Source organism: Eremothecium cymbalariae, chromosome 3 (genome assembly GCF_000235365.1).
Source record: "Eremothecium cymbalariae DBVPG#7215 chromosome 3, complete sequence".
Taxonomy (NCBI): Eukaryota; Fungi; Ascomycota; class Saccharomycetes; order Saccharomycetales; family Saccharomycetaceae; genus Eremothecium; species Eremothecium cymbalariae.
In genome coordinates, this window is record NC_016451.1 from 629,211 (window position 1) to 647,771 (window position 18,561).

The following is an 18,561-nucleotide window of genomic DNA, read 5'->3' on the forward strand; positions in this document are numbered from 1 at the left end:
TTATCTTTTATATTCTTAATATTTATTGCAGAAGATATATTTTTAAAATTTTAAATTTTGTATGATCCTGTATGATTACGTAAACTTTTGACTACTGGCCGTTACGTTCAAGATATTATTACATAATCTTTTCTTACATGCAGATTTTTTTGGATAAGTTGAGAATGAATAAACCAGAGCTAACAATCGTAAATCAACCAGATAGATTAATTGGGAAATGACAGATGTATTTGCAAGTGTGTTTGAAGAATTAGTGCCAACTCCGCCTATTGAACACTTAGGTGCCTCTGATTTATCTTTCCAAGGAAGGTTGGACCCTCCACTAAAGATTTATGAAGATGGAGGTGAATCTGGATGCGGTGGCAAAGTGTGGATAGCAGGAGAGTTGCTATGTGATTTTCTTTTGGAGAAATCAAAAGATGGTCAGCTGCTTTCCAAATTTGTCAAAAACGGTAAGCAATTCAATAAGGTGCTTGAATTAGGAAGTGGTACAGGTCTAGTGGGGTTATGCATTGGGATGCACAATATAATGCACGAAGTGAATGATATGGATGTGTACATAACTGACATTGATACTTTGTGCCCGTTAATGGCTAGAAATGTGCGTATGAATAATTTGGAAGGTAGGGTACATCCAAGAGAGTTATTCTGGGGTGATGAACTACCCGCCGAATTCAGAAACAAAGATAGTCCAGTGGATCTTATTTTGGCTGCTGACTGTGTCTATTTAGAGAAGGCGTTCCCACTACTAGAGATGAAATTGTTAGAGCTAACTGCAAACCAAGAAGTGCAGCCCGTTGTCTTAATGTCTTATCGGAAAAGGAGAAAGGCTGATAAAAAGTTCTTCTTAAAGATCAAGAAACACTTTGTTATAACAGAATTAACAGACTTCAAACGTTACGATGAGTATATAAAGCAAAGAACGCACATATTTCAATTGGTGCGAAGATCATCCATTAAACAGCAACAAGCGAGAGCTTGAAAAACTTTAATTTAAAATAATTCTCCCCCAGAAAGTAAGCGCTATATACAAGGTTTTAGAAACGACATTATAATAGAACGATAAAACAAAAACTAAAATTGTCTCTAACAAAGTTCAAAAGTTTTGTAATATTTTGTTCTTTTGTTGGAGCTATCATAACTCCAACTCTTCTATCTCTACAGCATCATTCGCATTATCTTCTCGGGTACCCCAGTTGGCAGATTGATCACTTCTCTTTGCAGACATTAGTTCAACTTGCTTTAACGCCTTTTTCTTCCAATCATCAATAACTTCCTGTTCTTTCCGCAGACCAAACTCAACAGCAGATGGGCCAAAAACACTACCAAGCATTCCCGCTTCCTCTTGAGCGACTTGTTCCTCCAATTCCTGCTGCATTCTTAAACGATAAAATTCGAATCTTGCTTGATCATATGCGTCTATCAAATTAGTGTGTTCTCCAGAACCCAATAAATATAGCGTTCGTTGCACTACAGACTCACCATCAAGAGGCTTTCCTAGCTGCTGTATACGTGACCAATCATGCTTCTCGTCCCCTTGATTTTCCACAAGAATCTTAGGTCTCGATAACTCCCAAGGATGCTGTTTGTAAAATAAAGATCTCAATTTGTCCTCGAAGTAATACAACTTTGGAGCCCTGTAAACCGCAGAAGTGGATACTCGTTTTTCATGCTTATTTGCCCTAGTCTTATACGTACCAGAACTACTATTTCTATTATCTGAAAATTCACGTAGTTTAGCTGTATACGCACCTGTAGATGGATTAACTAACTTTGGTTGTCTCGCAAATTTAGTAGACGGTGGGGATTTAACTATCACATCGTACCATACCGGCGTTCTCGCCAATAATCCTACCCTCAAAAAGGACGATGTACGTTCCAGAATATTAGTGGCATTAGTTTGAATCTTCATAATGGACCTATTGACAACCTTCTACCTCGATATTCCTGGTTAACGATCCCATATTTATGAGATTAAACCTTTAAAACGGTGCTAAGCAATCTTTCCAAGAAAATTTTTGTATTAACGTATGTAATGATATTGCATATTTGGAACAACAATGGCTATATAGTAAGGATACTACCTACAAACTAACAGTTAATTTGCATCTTCTTGTGCAACAACTGGTTGTTGTGAGTTAGTGGAAGTTTTGTCAACTGCAATTATTGCGATATAAATGTCTGCGCTTTTCAAATTTAGCTCTTTGCTTCAGATTATTTTGTTATTGATTTGTTCTAGCACTTACGTGCATTGTCAATGGCCATCTTTGCTGGAACGTTACAAGCAACATGGTGTGTTGAGCATATTTTGGAAGTTTGCCAGGATTGGTGAGAGGGCTAGCCCTTATGTATCATTGGCGTGCATTGTTATGGTTGCCAACCAGTTTAATAGTTGACCGATTGTAACCAAGTGGGGGGCTTTCTACAGTGCGTATAAATATATAATTTACACAAGTTTAAAAATTGTGTTATATTAGTATGTTAAGATTGGGGTTGTTATGGATACTTTTGTTATATATATAGTACTTTGTTGAGTTTACAAGGATTGTTATATAAAGAGTGTTTGGGTTTGTGAACTTCCTCTGTGACTCTAAAGACATATCAACTTTTTGAACTTAAAGATCAGTTTTACGGTAAAATATTACAACAAAATGATGCAACAAATAAAATCAAGAGTAATATGATCGCATTAAAAAATAGTATGAATATTTTTCTCTATAAACTTATATCGGGTTATTTAAACTCGTAAATTTCATTTTGACTGCGAGTTAATACAGCAGCTCTTTTACTACCAACAATTCTTTCCAAAGATAAACTGTCGAGTTTACAGTATGTACATCTTACTGTAGAGATGTTCAAATCGGCATTCCCTAAGAAAGCATTTTTACCGATACACCTGATAAGCTCCTGATAAAACTCAGGATTTGAAGGCGGCTTATAGAAAATGACACTTTTGACTCCTTTAATTTGGTATCTTCTGAAATGATGCAGTCTTTCAGTGTACAGCAGGACTTTGACCTTGCCCTGTTGAAATAAGGCCCTGTTGGAAGTAACCTGCCTCTGGTCACTATACTCTGTAATTTCGCCAAATAGTATACGAGTCTGATCCTTAAAGTAGTTTCTAACTCGAAGGAAGTCGGTGTAGTCTGGAATGTACAGTAGAATGCCATCTTCGTAACCTGTGGATTTCTGTATAATTGGAACGGTGACACTAGTGAAGAATTTAAATCTGTAATCTGGTTCGTCCACTGAAGATCCAGTGAATAAATCGAATCGATGAAAAACCTGTCTTACTTTTAAACCTAATTGATTTATGGCAGATTTTTCGGGACTAATATATCTACGATTCTTGAATCTGCCTGACCAATTACAACACTTACCGTTAATCAATGAATTCGCAAAGGGTGAAACATATTTTGTAAAAATCAATGTCTGTCTGAATAAACGTGCTTGGTCATTTATGTACCACATTCTGATCCTGCTGAAATCACTATCATGCTGCTTTTGAGGAATTTTGTTTATGTGCTGAAAGATAGAAAGCACATGTGCTGGATTTTGGAACTCAAGAGAGTGTAACTGATCAACCACTAGCATTTCAATGCTGGAAAGAAAGTCGTCTTGTCTCTTTTTCTTATCAGTGTTTTCTAAGATCAACTGAATCCCCAAGGGAGAACAAACGATAACATCTGACTGATAAAAGTTGCTGTAAAGTTTTAAAGTCTTTCTCGTAAACTTCATTCCCAATACAAAAAAATCGTTTGTATTACCCTTGAAAACATGTTGGAATGATTTTGGTTTTGATGTAGGCGGTAATGAATCTTCATAAAACTGATCTTTGAACTTTGATTTCTTGTCAACTTGGTCCAAGCCAGATTTGTCAATAATTTTTTCAATAATGTCATATGCGGTATTCCTTGTTGGCGCGACAACAAGTACCTTAGGTCTCGTAAAACCCTGATCCAAAAGTTCTTGATCGTCGTTTTCCTGCAATTTATGATTGTTTTTTAAAATGCGATCACGCGTCTTGTAGATATGGTTCAGAATATGCAGTGTATACAAATCACGATATTCCGTCTCCTGAGAAAAATCTTCGTACTCAAATAGCAGATCTCGATATTGAAAGATGGGATCCACTAAAGTCTTGGATAACGGCGTCAAAGGTTTCTTTTTATCATCCAGCAAGCCATTATGGACCTTAAGCTTCTTCTTCATAAAATACGAGTGGATGTTACCTTTGCACACTGGTGTATCATTAACCGCATCACTGCCTTTAAGCCCCTCAATAACTGGTTTAGAAAAAATAAACCCTTCATTATCATGCATATAAGGTAACTTCGTAGATTCATACTGCACAGTTTTTTCCTTGAAAGCAGCATCAAGTTTATTAGTATCCATTTCAGAAATCTGGTTAAAATGATACTCAAAAGGGTCTCGCTCATCCTCACTATCCTCGCCATCTGAATACACACCATCATCTTCCTCTACTTCCTCATCTTTGTCAACGCTATCATCTAAGCTAGCTGATATAGTTGCTACTTCATCCGTCTCATAGTTTCGGCTACCATTCTTACGTTCCTCCACCACTGCATCTGTTGTCTTTTCAACCTTCACCCGCTTACGACGAATCTCTGGATGTGCAGAGTTCAATATAGATAGAAGAGCTCCATATACATGTGCAGTACGTTCCTCTTGGTCGTCATCTGCTGCCTTCTCATGTTCTCCCATTGCTATTTCCGCGTACTCATCACCATCATTGTTCCCTCTCTTTTCAAGCGCAGAACCGTTAGCTTTATCTTCAGACCTATTCCTCCCGATCCTAGTGATCTTACGCAATTGTTTACGGCCCCGTTTACTATCCATTAAACGTTATAACTGTGTGTTTCTATCTGTATTAACTGTACTAACTAACACAAGTGAGATGAGCTCAACAAGTAATTTTTCAATTTTTCAACTTCTGTTTCCCAATTCGTGGGTTATGATGATGTTTCGCGTGATTTCACTTGAAGAACAAGAGCGAGATTACGTTACATATACCAAGAGCTAATTCAAAACAATAGATCGACTACACGGTTACTCACAGAGGGTTGAAGGCATATTATAATTATGTTATCAAGGGGATTATTGAGGAGTATACGATTCTCTTTAGCTATATTTTACCTATTCCTCGTACTTATTACGATTCCCATCTCTTTTCAAGTTGGCGGTCTTTACTGTGGTCTCTCCTTTACGGTTACACTGTTTATTCTATACTTCACAACAACAACTTTGAAGATAACTACTACCAATGGAAGCGGGAAGTTTAAGCTCTTAGCTTCTTTGATTTATTATTTACAGCACTTTTTGATCCCTTCGATATTGTTTTTGTTTCTTTCTGCGTTCAATAGCGATCAGTTACAGAGATTGGTAGATTCGGATGCAGTTGGAGCTTCTAGCAAAGGGTTTATATTCGAGGGCAATGTTAATGAGTCATTATTACAGCTTTTAAGCTTGCCACCTGGAAATGAGGGGAGCGTTGCATCTTATTATTATTACTACAAGTATATTGTGAAGCCTTGGCAGTATATGTTGCTTCATGCTACCCCTTATTTTACATTAACGGAGGGGTTTTTTACAGTTTTGGCGATTCAAGCCATTGGAGAAACTGGTCGTTGGTTGCGTTATAAGAAGAATAGCAATACTTGGGTTATTTTGAGTTTGCTGGTATCTGGGGTGGTAATAACCACCTCGATGTTTTACTTATACCGTATTTATGTGACACCTATTTGGCCATTGAGCGTCCAAACTGCAACATTGTTGGGGTTTACTCTATCTCTGGTGTTTGGATTAGGGCTGTATGGTATTATTAGTGGCAAGGGGTCTACTATTGAGAGCTCTTTGTTTTTTGCTTATATGGTACGCTGTATATACGAAATTTCACCGCAGCTGGCGTTAACCGCGATGACTGAGATCTTTCAAGTTGTACACGATACTTGGCAACTTCAACAAGGGACTTTGTCCAAAAATAATTTGCTAACTTATTACAATACTTTCGTTTCGAATGCGGAATCTTTTTGGGATTCACTTTTGAAGAAAACTGCTATTGGAACAGCTGCTGCTGCTGAAGAAACGTACACTATATTTGGCTATTCTATGCCATTTACATCTACTATAGCCAAAGACACATTAATCATATTGCAAACACAGTGGTGGTTAAAATGTCAGCAAATCTGGAGTTTCACGAAAAATTTCTCAGTTGGCATTCCTCGTTCCATTCATGAGATTCTAATGGTGACTCTGAAAATGGCCAAGGAATCTATAAATCCAGCTGTAATAACGAATCTAGTATTTCGGGTACTTGTGTTCTACTCAGCTACCAGGATCATTCCTGCGTTACAGAAGGCCACAGGGGCTACACAGAGTAGGAAACTAATGAGAATAATATACTGGTACTCTCCTTGTATTGTAATTGCAATGTACACGCATTTGATCCTCCGTTACAGTGGCGAATTAAACAATGATCTATGCATATGGGGTTGTTTCCCGTGGTTAAATTTTTCCGCTAAAACCCGTAGTAAATGGGTGGTTGATGCATGGAGCTTCTGGAATTGGTGTAATTTGTTCTTCACACTACTAATATACGCAGTAGAACTAATCGGAAGCAGATAGCACACACAGCCTAGGCGCTATGGCACCCGTACGCAAGAAATGCATTAGATTGAAGAAACCACCGCAACAGCGCGTACTTAGAAACCACCAACGCATGCAAATACACAAATACATCTACATAAGCAAGTTGTAAAATAAATTCAGTACTATTCCGAGTTAGGGATCCAATGGCAAACGTAAGTCAGAAATAAGTAGATGCAAGTCTCGTCCACGCCGTAAAAAAGCTCAGAGCTTGACTCTATGTTGCAATTGGTATTTCATCATGCTAGTCAACAAATCGCTTTCCCATCCTCAGATATGAAGTACTGACTTCTAAAGCTCCACCGAGCTTCAAACTTACTCTAAAGCTAAGAATATTCAGCCTGGCATATACGACTATGCACAAGTGACACAAACTCACTTCAGGCCGGATAGTAAAAAATGGTCGAAAAACATGGTCCAAGAAGTAAGCTCCATTGGGTTACCTAGTGCAAAGGCCCCAGGCAATCGTCATAACTATCGTTCAAACACCATAAAAAGGACGTTGACTACCGAACTTCACTGAACACAATAAATGTGCACAGGAGAGGAAGGCATACTGTATGCGTAGAGCAAACAGGTGCCTTAGTGAGTTGATTTAAACATTGTATAAGTTTTTAAATCTCACTGCGTTTTCCGCATATGGTCAGGTCGGAGACTTTCATCCCAAAGCATTTCAATAGGAACCCGAAAACAAGTTTTGTGGATCCTCTAGTAAGCTTTGAATACTGACGATTCTTTGAACATGTTTTCGACAATTTGCTAAGAAGACAGAAGCCCTGAAATACGACTTGCAAATTAGTTCAACTTATAAAAAATGCCATTTTACCTCGACCTTATATAGTCCGAAAATTTTTACAAAATTCTGGGTTTTCGAATCCAACTGTTGTTACCCGGATGAAGATGCTAAGGCTCAACAAGTATGTATTAATAGGGTTTTTGTTAATGTAATAGAGGAGTTCAATGATCTATGATAAGGGCACAGGTTGGTTTAGGGGCAAGTTATCAAGACGTTGAAGGTATTAGTGCTAGGGGATTTGATCTTTTCCACGTTTTGGATAGATGAGTGCATCGTATTGGGATTCTTCACAGAGGCACAAATGGCAATATAGTCGAGAATCTCTAGCAAGAGCTAGACATAAGTTATGGCTATTGGAGTGCCAGTTATATCCACAGGGGACAAATATAACAATGGAGAACAGTGGTAAGGACTCCCAACCAGTAACTAAAAACATCCCGATTACGCATCGTGACTTGCACTATGATAGAGATTACAACTTGAGAATATATTGCTACTTTTTAATTATGAAGCTAGGCAGGCGGTTGAACGTCAGACAGTATGCTTTAGCAACTGCACATGTTTATCTATCCAGGTTCTGTCTTAAGGCATCTATACGAGAGGTTAACTTGTACTTGTTAGTGACGACCTGCATATACCTTGCATGCAAGGTGGAGGAATGTCCCCAACATATCAGAACCTTGGTCAACGAGGCCCGGTCGCTGTGGCCAGAATTCGTGCCGCCAGACCCTACCAAGGTTACTGAGTTTGAGTTCTACCTAATTGAGGAGCTCCAGTCATACATGATTGTTCACTATCCATATAGATCCATGGAGCAGATCGCTAATTCCCTCCAGAAGGAACCCTACAACCTGGTACTATCCCAAGACGACATGCAGAACAGCTGGTCGCTAATAAACGACTCCTACATCACCGACGTGCATCTATTATACGCTCCTCACGTGATCGCAATGGCGTGTTTGTTCATCACAGTCTGTCTCCGAACCAACAACTCCCACGCTTCCCAGAGCAACCAAACCATATTCAACAGGTTCATGGCTGACTCTCAAGTCGATCTCCAAGAGGTGATGGACACCATCCAGGACTTCGTTACCCTCTATGACCATTGGGATAAGTATAACGAGCCGTGGATCAAATTCTTACTGCATAACCTCTACCTCCGACCACACGCTGCCACAAATACCATCACCGCGGCCTCACTCAATCCGATAAACACCTCTAACTCGGCACTAGGCTCCAATGGTAGTGCCCTTACGTCTGGAACATGAGCTATCGTCCCTTACGAGCTATATGGATGTACGGGTTCTCCATTGGTTATCATATGTTCTTACAATGAGTTAGATTGAAACGTCGTGTCACTTCACATGTTCGAGCTCAATTTGGAAAGATAAAAAAAGTAAAATCTCTTAATCGAAGGGTTGCTTTGTTGGAGACAATGTCTTCGAGTTTATAATCTGGGTAGGTTTTAGTTCGTCAGCCATATAAAGAGTCCTCTTACAAGGATATATTGAAGCCAATTTGGAAGGTGATGAAACTATCTAGCAGGTTATTAAATTATCGTGGCTTCAATATGTCGAGTGAGGTAAGGCGGAGACATGCAGAGGAGCCTATTGCAGTATCTGTTGAACATCTTCCTAGATGTGTAGCTGAAAAGAGCGACAAAACAACTTTTAAGAGTAAAGGACATACTTTGAAGGGGCCGATTAAAGCTACAAGACATGTAGTTCATTCTAAGGTTGATTTGTATACGTTTTTGGTTACATCGTTTGCTCTTCTTTTTATTTCGACCGGGTATAGTTATAGACCTGATTTTTATAGGAAGTTTTTGAGCTTGCAATATGAGCATAGTTCTAATCCAGGTCACTACGATATTGGTACAGACGATATTTATATTGTGTTCACAGCTGTTATAGTGCTATGTTGGATTAGATCTTTTCTTTTGGAGTTCATGTTGAAGCCGTTTGCGTATTATAAGTGTAATATCAAGTCGTATAAATCCCAGCAGAGGTATGGAGAACAAGGTTGGTCTGTGATATATTACTCTCTTTCGTGGAGTGTTGGGTTCTATCTATACTTTACTTCGCCATATTTCCTTGATTGTGATTATATTTATTTAAACTGGCCGCATGATCAAATGACTGGTATTTTTAAGCTGTATTATTTGGTTCAGATCTCATCATGGTTGCAACAGATTGTTGTTATAAATGTTGAAGACAGGCGTAAAGACCACTGGCAGATGTTTGCGCACCATATAATAACTGTTGCTCTGACCACGGGATCTTACTATTATTACTTCACCAGAATTGGTCATGTGATTTTGATAATTATGGATATCGTTGATATATTTTTATCCACTGCAAAAATTTTGAAGTATTGTGGGTTTTCAGTGCTATGTGACTATGTCTTTGTTGTGTTCCTGATACTGTGGTTCGTTTTCAGACATGTAGTTTACAATTATATATTTTATCACACTTGGGCAAAGGCAAGAGATCTCATGGGTAAGGCTGGTCTTTGCGGCGTCGATCTGTACCAAAAACGATGCTGGACGCCTTTTATTATTGATGTGTTTTTAGTGTTATTAGGCGGCCTGCAGATAATCACTCTTATTTGGTTGTTTTTAATCATCAAAGTTTTGATCAAGGTTATTAAGGGTACTGGTGCGCAGGATGTGCGTAGCGATGAGGATGATTAATGAAGCTTTCATTTTTTCTCCGAAGTAGTACTGTGGTTTCACATGAAGCCTGGTGAAGCAATCCTGCGCCGTATAGACTTTTAATTATATATGGGCAGAGGTTTAATGATCTGTATTTGTATATTCTGTTTGTTTAAAAAGGACATAAACTGTTTGTAATCATATCAAAAGTATACTGCTACAAACTTTCAGAGATGCTAAGGTAACATCAACTAAAACTGTATATTAAAAAAATTATGACTGTACAGAGAGAGTCCTCTATTAATACCAGACTAGGGGCAAAACGTGTATCAAATGCCGAAATAAATAATGACAAAAACTGAAATGAGTGTTACTAGTATCCCATACAGTGCCAAGCCTAAACTGGCCAATCGGCACCATATCTCTTTTCTGTTCAATGAGTTACCTTTAATCAACGATTCGGTACCAATTAGTTTGTATCCAAACAAACCAGGTAAAGTGAATGAAATCGATGTTGATCCAGTAGAGCCTACCAATGCTAGGATTAGGGCAAATGATGTGACGTTCAACGCCAGCACGTACATGATCAAGAGCAAAATCCAAGTAACAATATAAAAGCGTGATCCATCGAGCGGTACAGCAGACGAATCATGTTCCATTTGCTCAGATAATTCTTCTTGGGACTGCGTACCTCTTGGTAAGGATTGATATGACTCCCCTTCTATTCCAAGCATTAACCTGTCTTCCTCATCATCAACAGACATGCAAATGGGCCTCGTACTTTCGTTGTCCGCCAAAACCGGCTCCTCAAGCTTCTGCTCACGGCGCATTATGTACAGGGCATACGTTATATCGAGCCAGTGCACCATGTTATTGAATGCAATTCTTCCTGGGTGAAATAATAATGGGAAAGATAAAATAACCATTGTGCCTAATGAGAACGTACCAATCCTTGTAGTTATTGCAGACTCATCGTAATTCAGAATGACATTTGTCAAAACGTTGTTTCCAAAAGTTAAATAGCCTCCAAGTCCGACAGATAAAAATATCAACGTGGAAATGCCTACGGAATAATAAACCACTCTTTTTGCGTTGGCTGTAGAATTATCTTTCAATTCATTGATAACACTAAACATGTTCATCGACCCCGTGTACGCGAGTATGATAATACTGAATGTGCTAACAAGCTCTCCTACACTATGAATATGGAGCCAGGATACATCCCCTCTATGCTCCACATATTTGTTTCCAAACATGACGCCTTGTAAAAACGTTCCTGTAACCAAAAGTACCAAATAGGTGATGGAAAGAAGACCAACCAAGGAACTGTACTTTAAACTGTCCAACTGTCTCAAATGTGCTAACGGAACAACAATTATGGTGCTTCCTAATATCCACCAATTTCGACGACCACCAAGCAGAGATGAAAATAGGTCCCCAACAAGTACTAGATATGACAATCCCACCCCGTAGCATTGAATGAACATGGCAAAATCAAATAAAAAGGATAGCTTTGGATACGTTACAGAACATAGCGTGAAGAAACTAGATTGTCTTGGATTAAGTAAAGCCTTAGAAGAGAGTGATAATAAGTAAAGTCCAAACCCCGATGTAATAGCTGCAAAAAGTAGTAAAATAATAGCCACTGTGACACCATCCGCCCTGAATGCATAGGGGATGGCTAGGAGACCCGCTCCAACAATTGTTTTTACTAGATTAACAGTCGAAGAGTATACTGTTGCAGTTGGGATCATTAAGAATCAATGAAATCTCGATTTTGGGTGTTTATAGGAAAAGAAGATCAACAGTGAAGCTTTTATGGTAACTTTCTATATTTGTGCTTTCAAACTTCAAAGGCGATATTGTTAAGTTTTGGCTGCACAGGAAAAAAAGTGTAATAGGAATCAAGTTAGTCAGGTTTATCTACAAATTACACATTGGCAAGTTTAAAGAACAGGGATTAGCGGTTCAATAACGACATAACTAGGACATAGGTAATCAATGAAGCCAAATAAATCACTGTTAGATTCAAAATTAGGACGTATAACTTTATTATGAGCGATAAGAAGAAGATAATGGAATTTTTGAAGGAAGCGATAAATATAGAAAAGGAAGAAGAATCAGAATCGATAGACAATAAAAGGGTTACGAAAAATGCTACTATGGCCAAAGAGCTAGAGGTCAAGAGAGATTTTCAGGAGCAACCTTCGCAGAGGGGAAATAGAAAGGTTTCACCTACAGTAGTTGTTAATGGAGAAGAGGATGTTGATGATGCGTATGATCCTCATGAGCATACGGCCAAGAGCAAAGAAATACTGTCGGAACCGTCGATAAAGTTAAATGAAGTAATACCGCCTGAGAATTTTAGTCATGTTGTTGGCGAAATCTACAGATCAAGCTTCCCTCGGCTAGAGAATTTTCAGTTTCTGAAGGAAAGGATCAAACTGAAAAGCATCTTAGTCTTGATCCCTGAAGAATACCCGCAAGAAAATCTAGACTTTATGTGCGGTGCTGAAATCCAGCTATTTCAAGTTGGGATGAGTGGCAACAAGGAACCATTTGTAAATATCCCCAGTAATTTGTTAACCAAAGCTCTACAAATTGCTATAAATCCTGCCAACCACCCCATCCTCATCCATTGTAATCGCGGCAAACATCGAACGGGCTGTCTAGTTGGATGTATCAGGAAGTTACAAAACTGGTCATTAACAATGATATTCGACGAGTACCGAAGGTTTGCTTTCCCCAAAGCCCGAGCCTTGGACCAGCAGTTTATTGAAATGTACGATGACAAGGAGCTCATCCAGACTGCGAGTCAGAACAGCTGGCTACCCATAAAGTGGTAGAGCAACAGCACGCATGCTAAAACAAAACAAAAAGACCTAAACTAAAACACAAAGAGAATTATATTATATATATATATATATATAATATATTATGTACAACAGACATAGCTGTGTCTAGGGCGCCGTCTTTGCAAGAATTGTTTGATCAAACTGGTTTTCATCACTACTAATCGGCTACTCAGCTAAAGCGACCCGACAAGAACCTCTGACCATACAGCAACCCGCTAACACCAGACGTGCCAGCCAGAAGAAGAGGCCAAACCCGTCCATATCTCAGTGCGCTTACCGATCCACGTCCTCCAACTAGCAAGTACAACGATGACCATGCGGCTAAAAAACCGGACCCGGATTCCAAGTCCCCATCATGTATAATCCACCCTCCCAGGGCCTGAGCTGCACCAAACAAAACCGAAGTCTTAGCAGTCGGCCCAATAAACTTGGGCCTTATAAGCGAAGACAAAACCCCCCCCGTGTTCCTCGCTGCAACGGACACCGGTGTCTCCACCGCTGGCGATAGCACTGGCGTGGCGAATAAAAGAAAACTATTCAACCACGCCAGCGCTGGCGTATAAGACAATTCTTTAACCTGCTGCACATAAGCCAACATCCTGCAACACCACCGTTCTTGCAAACTACCCACCCCAGCGTCTGCTGCAGCCACCACTCTCTATTTACCCAACTGCAAAAGGGAGGTGTGCGGGTAGAAACGGCCCACGGATCAACGTTTGAATTAGCAAAAAACAGCAACCCCGTCCCCGTTTACGCAACGCTACACATAAACTTATCATTACAACCTATGGGATTTATTATTTAACTATGGTACAAAGTAATATGGAGCCCAATACTACATCCATGTAAACTAATAAAAAAACACTCCACCGTAGCCCTCTCAGGACCTTTCACCCCGCAACCTTCTGGCCAACTTAATATCCTTCTTCTGGATAGTAACCCTCTTGGCGTGGATAGCGGCCAAGTTGGTGTCCTCGAACAAAGAAACCAAATATGCCTCAACCGACTCCTGCAAAGCACCGATAGCAGACGACTGGAACCTCAAATCGGTCTTGAAATCCTGAGCAATCTCTCTAACCAACCTCTGGAAGGGCAACTTCCTGATCAACAACTCCGTGGACTTTTGGAATCTTCTGATTTCTCTCAAAGCAACAGTACCGGGCTTATATCTGTGTGGCTTCTTCACACCACCAGTAGATGGTGCAGACTTCCTAGCAGCCTTGGAAGCTAGTTGTTTTCTTGGTGCCTTACCACCAGTGGACTTTCTTGCAGTTTGCTTAGTTCTCGCCATTGTCTCTTACCCTCTGTGATATGTAAAGTTCTCTTCTTTCACAAACAAAACCCCTTGTTATTTTATACAAGATAACAGAGAACAAAATCCCGAACCAAGAAGCAAAAATTCTATGCAACACCTTTCCTGCGCTTAAATACAAAAATTAAAAAACACCAACCACCAAGCAAGACAGCTAGAAAACAACTAGAAGCACCCTATCAAACCACCACACCGCAATACGTTCCGAAGACCACGCTTTTGCACCAAACAGCCGTGTTTCCCTTTTCCATTCCTTCCGCTTTTTGGTCTGGTCCGTCCCGAACCGTCCCCAGAGGCGATGGCGGCGGGCGGCAAACTCGCACGCGAGGCTGCTGCAGCCCCACCGCCGCGCGAAATTTGTGGTCCGGAGAACGTGACAGCACCGCCCGAAAAGCCCCATTACAGGCACGTGCAAGACAGGTGTTGCCAAAAAGCAGGGGTAGCGGGCGGAGAGGGGAAACTCTGAGCACGCGTTCCATGCCTGTTTCTTCGCGTGTCAGAGAGAGAACTCGCCCTAAAAGAGCGAATGGAATTCCGTTTGATTGGAGAGACGGGTTCGTAGTTCTGCCGTTCCTCTCGCTGTGCGAAAGCGGTTCGCTGCGCGCAGCGAACCGCTTTCGCACAGCGTTCTGCGGATTTCTCACCAGCTGGCGCCTCTCGCTATACAGAATATCGCGTTTTTTCAAAAAGGGCTTGAGCGTAGTTTAGGGTACGGTTACCGGCGGATACAGGCGTCCAATATAGGAGGTGTTTTGTATGGTATGGCACCGTCCCCCTCCCCAGCAGCCACGACGAAATGAGATTTTTTTGTTGTTTCTTCTGGGGAGAGGGAGGGGAGATTAAATAAAAATAAAAAAAACGTTATATATAAGGAAAGTAGAAGGATCTAGTTTTCATGTTCTGATGAGGCTTTAGTTGTAGTTTCGGAGGGTTCGTAAAAATCACAAGAGTTCAATCCACAGATAATTGGGTACTGTTTTAAGGTGTAGTTTGCAAGACAACAAACTAACTAGAAAACAGATAAAAGACAGACACACACAGAGTTCATACACGCTATTTAAAAGATGTCCGGCAGAGGTAAAGGAGGTAAAGGTTTGGGTAAAGGAGGTGCTAAGAGACACAGAAAGATTTTGAGAGATAATATCCAGGGTATTACCAAGCCAGCCATTAGAAGATTGGCCAGAAGAGGCGGTGTGAAGCGTATTTCTGGGTTGATCTATGAGGATGTCAGATCTGTTTTGAAGTCCTTTTTGGAGTCTGTGATCAGAGATGCTGTTACTTACACGGAGCATGCCAAGAGAAAGACTGTGACTTCTCTAGATGTTGTGTATGCTTTGAAGAGACAAGGTAGGACGTTGTATGGTTTCGGCGGTTGAATTCTTTAGGGCTCTGGGATATATTCGGAGTTTTTTTTCAAATGAATTGAGATTTCAATATATAGTATATATTGGTGTGTATTATAGCAAGGCAGATTTAAAGTCCTTATGATATGCTTGGGGAGACCGAGTGTTTCTAATGTTACTCTTTTTTTCTTCACTCTGGGCGTGTTTTGTGTAGAAGTCAAGGGCTGAAGGTCGCAGATACAATGAGCTTCCTATGTATTGGTTGGTGGCTATTTGTTACTTGCCATCGTTTTCGTTTATACAGTGGGGTGCCGTAGAGGGGCATGATAAGCTGTGCTGCAGCATCCACCCGTACGCACGGTGGGTCGGTGTGTGGTCACACTTTGAATGGGGCCGGAGGCTGGCCCGTTAGATGTCTTATCAATGCTATATCCTCGGTGACTTCGTCTTGCGTCAAGGATTGCAAAGGAGGGGCGCTCTTAGTTGACGGCCTCTGGTTGTTCCTTGGCTTTTTCTTTTCATTGTCCTTCTCATCGGAGCCAAATAGTAAGGCGTATAGCTCATTTGAATCGCTGATGTACTGCAGAAATTCGGAGTCGCTGTTGTTCTGGCTCCCGGCCATGGATGTGTTGTTTCCGTTTGTACTGCCGTTGCCGACACGGTTGCCGCTTTGAATACTGAGGGCTTCCCTGTTGTTGGACATGTATTCGCTTTCCTCGTTGATGATACGGGCAGCGGTGTTGGTGGTGACCCGTCTTCGTAACGATCTACGTTCTGTCCCCGTTTCTGTACCGCTTTCGTTGGCACTGGCTCCGCCAGCACCGCCCCCCCCAACTCACTGGCTGATGAATCCCATGTATTCTGGTTAGAGTTACGTGAGGTTTTCTGAAACTTGGTACGTGCATAGTCTATGGAATAAGAATGCGCATTGGCCACATCCATCAGTAGTCTTTCTTCTTGCAACTTTTTTATTTTCTTCCCAAACGACTCGTATAGCTTTTCTTTGCAAAGCTTAATCATCTTCTCGTGCTCCTCTTTGGTGCTCTCTATATCTTCCTGGAACTCGATGCTAGACCGGTGCACTCGATACTCCTCATACAACCTCAATCGAATCAACTCCAAATCCCTAGCTTCCTCTAAATCACGCATTGTTCTTGTGAACTGCGGGTTGTTCCCTTGATGCAAAGTAGTCAAATTCGTTTGCAAATGCGTTAAACGATCCCTGTAATGTGTATCTTTGTCCAAAACAAACCCCTGGCTTATTTTAGAAACCTTTGATTCAATGTTATACCGTCTCTTGTCCTTACGAGAGACTGAATCATAATATTTAATAAATGTTAGTATTGCAAAAAACCTAGCTATACTCCCTTCTCTCCTGCTGCCCCGACCAGAGAAGGAAACTAAAACCAATCATCAAAAACCTATGTACATACGTTCTTGTCGACTGTATTCTGGCTGGAAATGATTATATCCCTGGAAATTCATCTTTGATACCTGTGTTGTGTGTGTTACAGCCCTTCTGTTGTGTACTGAATTCTGCAAACACAGATTTTTTTAGTTTAAGGTTAAAACATCTCAAAACTAAGCGCATAAATATACATAATATCTAGAGCTCGTGAAGAGGGAAATTTTTCGATTACGCAGCTAAAAACAAGGCCAAGTTAGCGATATGTGGGCTTCAAAAGAACAAGGGCAGTTCGTTCGTTTTTAAAATATGTATTTATGGTTTTCTAATCGGAGTTCTATCTTTTTTCAGTCGTGTCTTTGGTATACTTGGTCGTTCTGCTTTTGGTTAGGGTCCACTTCGTCGTCGCCATCGCCTTGAAAAGTATCTATTCGAAATATTAAGAGTTTTACAGTTGGGCCATAATTCTAACAAGATTGAATATATCAAACAATTCCTATAGGAGAGCCCGTTTCTGTGGGTGGTTGCCGTTGTTTTATGATTGTGCTTTCTTACGCAAAGGATGTTAAGCAAAGTAGAACGCCGCCTGGGAGTTCAGAATACTTTTCTTAAGCCAATTGTTTGGTTTTGAGACGATAGCTTCATTAGATCTAGTTTTGAATTGGATTGTGGAGTCGTCATATGTTTCCGTTGAGCAATACGGTGTGCCTGGGAGAGTGATCGCTGCTTGGAGGAGTTCACCAGATCTTATTACCTTATTTGATTACACAAGGCATTGGGGCTGGATTGCGAGCACAGACCTTGGAACTACGACAATCATTAGTACTTCTCAGTTATTCAATCTGAAGCCGTTTTGTGGGCAAGGGTGGTCTATTGCCCTGGGTATTGTTGCAGCAAACAGCCATAGCAACAAAACAACCCTGCACATCTACGAAAATGTTCACATACTTGGCACACAGTAAGGGGCTACTGCCAACCGTGCCATAGAAGAACTATGCAAATTCGTATCTGAGCCCCATTTCGAGTTAAAGGCGACCGCAGCAAGTTATTCGCACCAGACATCTGGCATGTCCGTTCGGATTTGGAGGAATACGAAGCATTAGATACGGCCACCCCCATCACAACTACTATCACCACTAGTTCTTCTACTATTACTGCTACTACTAATGCACGAGCGTTACGCTACACGCAGTTTAAATTTAGTAGCAGTCCCATCAAGCCACATCCAAGAACCCGCCCTTCGTAGCCAAGAGTTTTCGGTATCTTATATGTACACCACAGTATCTTTCTAAACATCCAGTGGGAAGTTCTACAGTTGTCCTTTGCGCCCCGTTATACTCCTATCAGAGGGCATAATAGGCAATAGGCTGAGCTGAGTTTGCTTAGACCAAGCAGGAACATTATTAATAAGCCTCGCTTTGAAAAATGATCTTCAACATATTATAATCATCGCGAGGTTTTCGAAAGAGTGTTTAATATATCACGTGATCTGGATTAAGCAAGAAAGAGCAACAGTTTCGCCCTAACGAAC

At 40.6% G+C, this 18,561-nt stretch overlaps 12 protein-coding genes and 1 further gene across 12 annotated transcripts; 7 read left to right on the top strand and 6 right to left on the bottom strand.

Moving 5' to 3' along the window:
* Positions 1–217: 217 nt before the first annotated feature.
* On the top strand, positions 218–982 carry EFM6 (putative protein-lysine N-methyltransferase; the record flags this gene model as incomplete). The annotated part of the gene is made up of 1 exon (XM_003645587.1): positions 218–982. One exon carries the CDS (start codon positions 218–220, stop codon positions 980–982), a length of 765 nt encoding a protein of 254 aa, XP_003645635.1.
* Positions 983–1,135: 153 nt separating this feature from the next.
* Positions 1,136–1,912, bottom strand: RSM25 (mitochondrial 37S ribosomal protein mS23; the record flags this gene model as incomplete). Its single annotated transcript, XM_003645588.1, has 1 exon — positions 1,136–1,912. The coding sequence occupies one exon, from the start codon at positions 1,910–1,912 to the stop codon at positions 1,136–1,138; it is 777 nt and encodes a 258-aa protein (XP_003645636.1).
* Positions 1,913–2,177: 265 nt separating this feature from the next.
* KSH1 (Ksh1p) lies at positions 2,178–2,396 on the top strand (the record flags this gene model as incomplete). The annotated part of the gene is made up of 1 exon (XM_003645589.1): positions 2,178–2,396. One exon carries the CDS (start codon positions 2,178–2,180, stop codon positions 2,394–2,396), a length of 219 nt encoding a protein of 72 aa, XP_003645637.1.
* Positions 2,397–2,733: 337 nt separating this feature from the next.
* On the bottom strand, positions 2,734–4,860 carry UTP25 (rRNA-binding ribosome biosynthesis protein UTP25; the record flags this gene model as incomplete). The annotated part of the gene is made up of 1 exon (XM_003645590.1): positions 2,734–4,860. The coding sequence occupies one exon, from the start codon at positions 4,858–4,860 to the stop codon at positions 2,734–2,736; it is 2,127 nt and encodes a 708-aa protein (XP_003645638.1).
* Positions 4,861–5,103: 243 nt separating this feature from the next.
* ICE2 (Ice2p) lies at positions 5,104–6,645 on the top strand (the record flags this gene model as incomplete). Its single annotated transcript, XM_003645591.1, has 1 exon — positions 5,104–6,645. The coding sequence occupies one exon, from the start codon at positions 5,104–5,106 to the stop codon at positions 6,643–6,645; it is 1,542 nt and encodes a 513-aa protein (XP_003645639.1).
* A 1,080-nt stretch (positions 6,646–7,725) lies between these two features.
* On the top strand, positions 7,726–8,730 carry SSN8 (cyclin-dependent protein serine/threonine kinase regulator SSN8; the record flags this gene model as incomplete). The annotated part of the gene is made up of 1 exon (XM_003645592.1): positions 7,726–8,730. The coding sequence occupies one exon, from the start codon at positions 7,726–7,728 to the stop codon at positions 8,728–8,730; it is 1,005 nt and encodes a 334-aa protein (XP_003645640.1).
* Positions 8,731–8,990: 260 nt separating this feature from the next.
* Positions 8,991–10,154, top strand: Ecym_3334 (uncharacterized protein; the record flags this gene model as incomplete). Its single annotated transcript, XM_003645593.1, has 1 exon — positions 8,991–10,154. The coding sequence occupies one exon, from the start codon at positions 8,991–8,993 to the stop codon at positions 10,152–10,154; it is 1,164 nt and encodes a 387-aa protein (XP_003645641.1).
* A 290-nt stretch (positions 10,155–10,444) lies between these two features.
* Positions 10,445–11,869, bottom strand: AVT7 (Avt7p; the record flags this gene model as incomplete). Its single annotated transcript, XM_003645594.1, has 1 exon — positions 10,445–11,869. One exon carries the CDS (start codon positions 11,867–11,869, stop codon positions 10,445–10,447), a length of 1,425 nt encoding a protein of 474 aa, XP_003645642.1.
* Positions 11,870–12,169: 300 nt separating this feature from the next.
* SIW14 (putative tyrosine protein phosphatase SIW14) lies at positions 12,170–12,961 on the top strand (the record flags this gene model as incomplete). Its single annotated transcript, XM_003645595.1, has 1 exon — positions 12,170–12,961. The coding sequence occupies one exon, from the start codon at positions 12,170–12,172 to the stop codon at positions 12,959–12,961; it is 792 nt and encodes a 263-aa protein (XP_003645643.1).
* A 178-nt stretch (positions 12,962–13,139) lies between these two features.
* AIM19 (Aim19p) lies at positions 13,140–13,568 on the bottom strand (the record flags this gene model as incomplete). The annotated part of the gene is made up of 1 exon (XM_003645596.1): positions 13,140–13,568. One exon carries the CDS (start codon positions 13,566–13,568, stop codon positions 13,140–13,142), a length of 429 nt encoding a protein of 142 aa, XP_003645644.1.
* A 282-nt stretch (positions 13,569–13,850) lies between these two features.
* On the bottom strand, positions 13,851–14,261 carry HHT2 (histone H3; the record flags this gene model as incomplete). The annotated part of the gene is made up of 1 exon (XM_003645597.1): positions 13,851–14,261. One exon carries the CDS (start codon positions 14,259–14,261, stop codon positions 13,851–13,853), a length of 411 nt encoding a protein of 136 aa, XP_003645645.1.
* Positions 14,262–15,346: 1,085 nt separating this feature from the next.
* HHF2 (histone H4) lies at positions 15,347–15,658 on the top strand (the record flags this gene model as incomplete). The annotated part of the gene is made up of 1 exon (XM_003645598.1): positions 15,347–15,658. One exon carries the CDS (start codon positions 15,347–15,349, stop codon positions 15,656–15,658), a length of 312 nt encoding a protein of 103 aa, XP_003645646.1.
* Positions 15,659–16,001: 343 nt separating this feature from the next.
* Positions 16,002–17,110, bottom strand: Ecym_3340 (the record flags this gene model as incomplete).
* Positions 17,111–18,561: the final 1,451 nt, after the last annotated feature.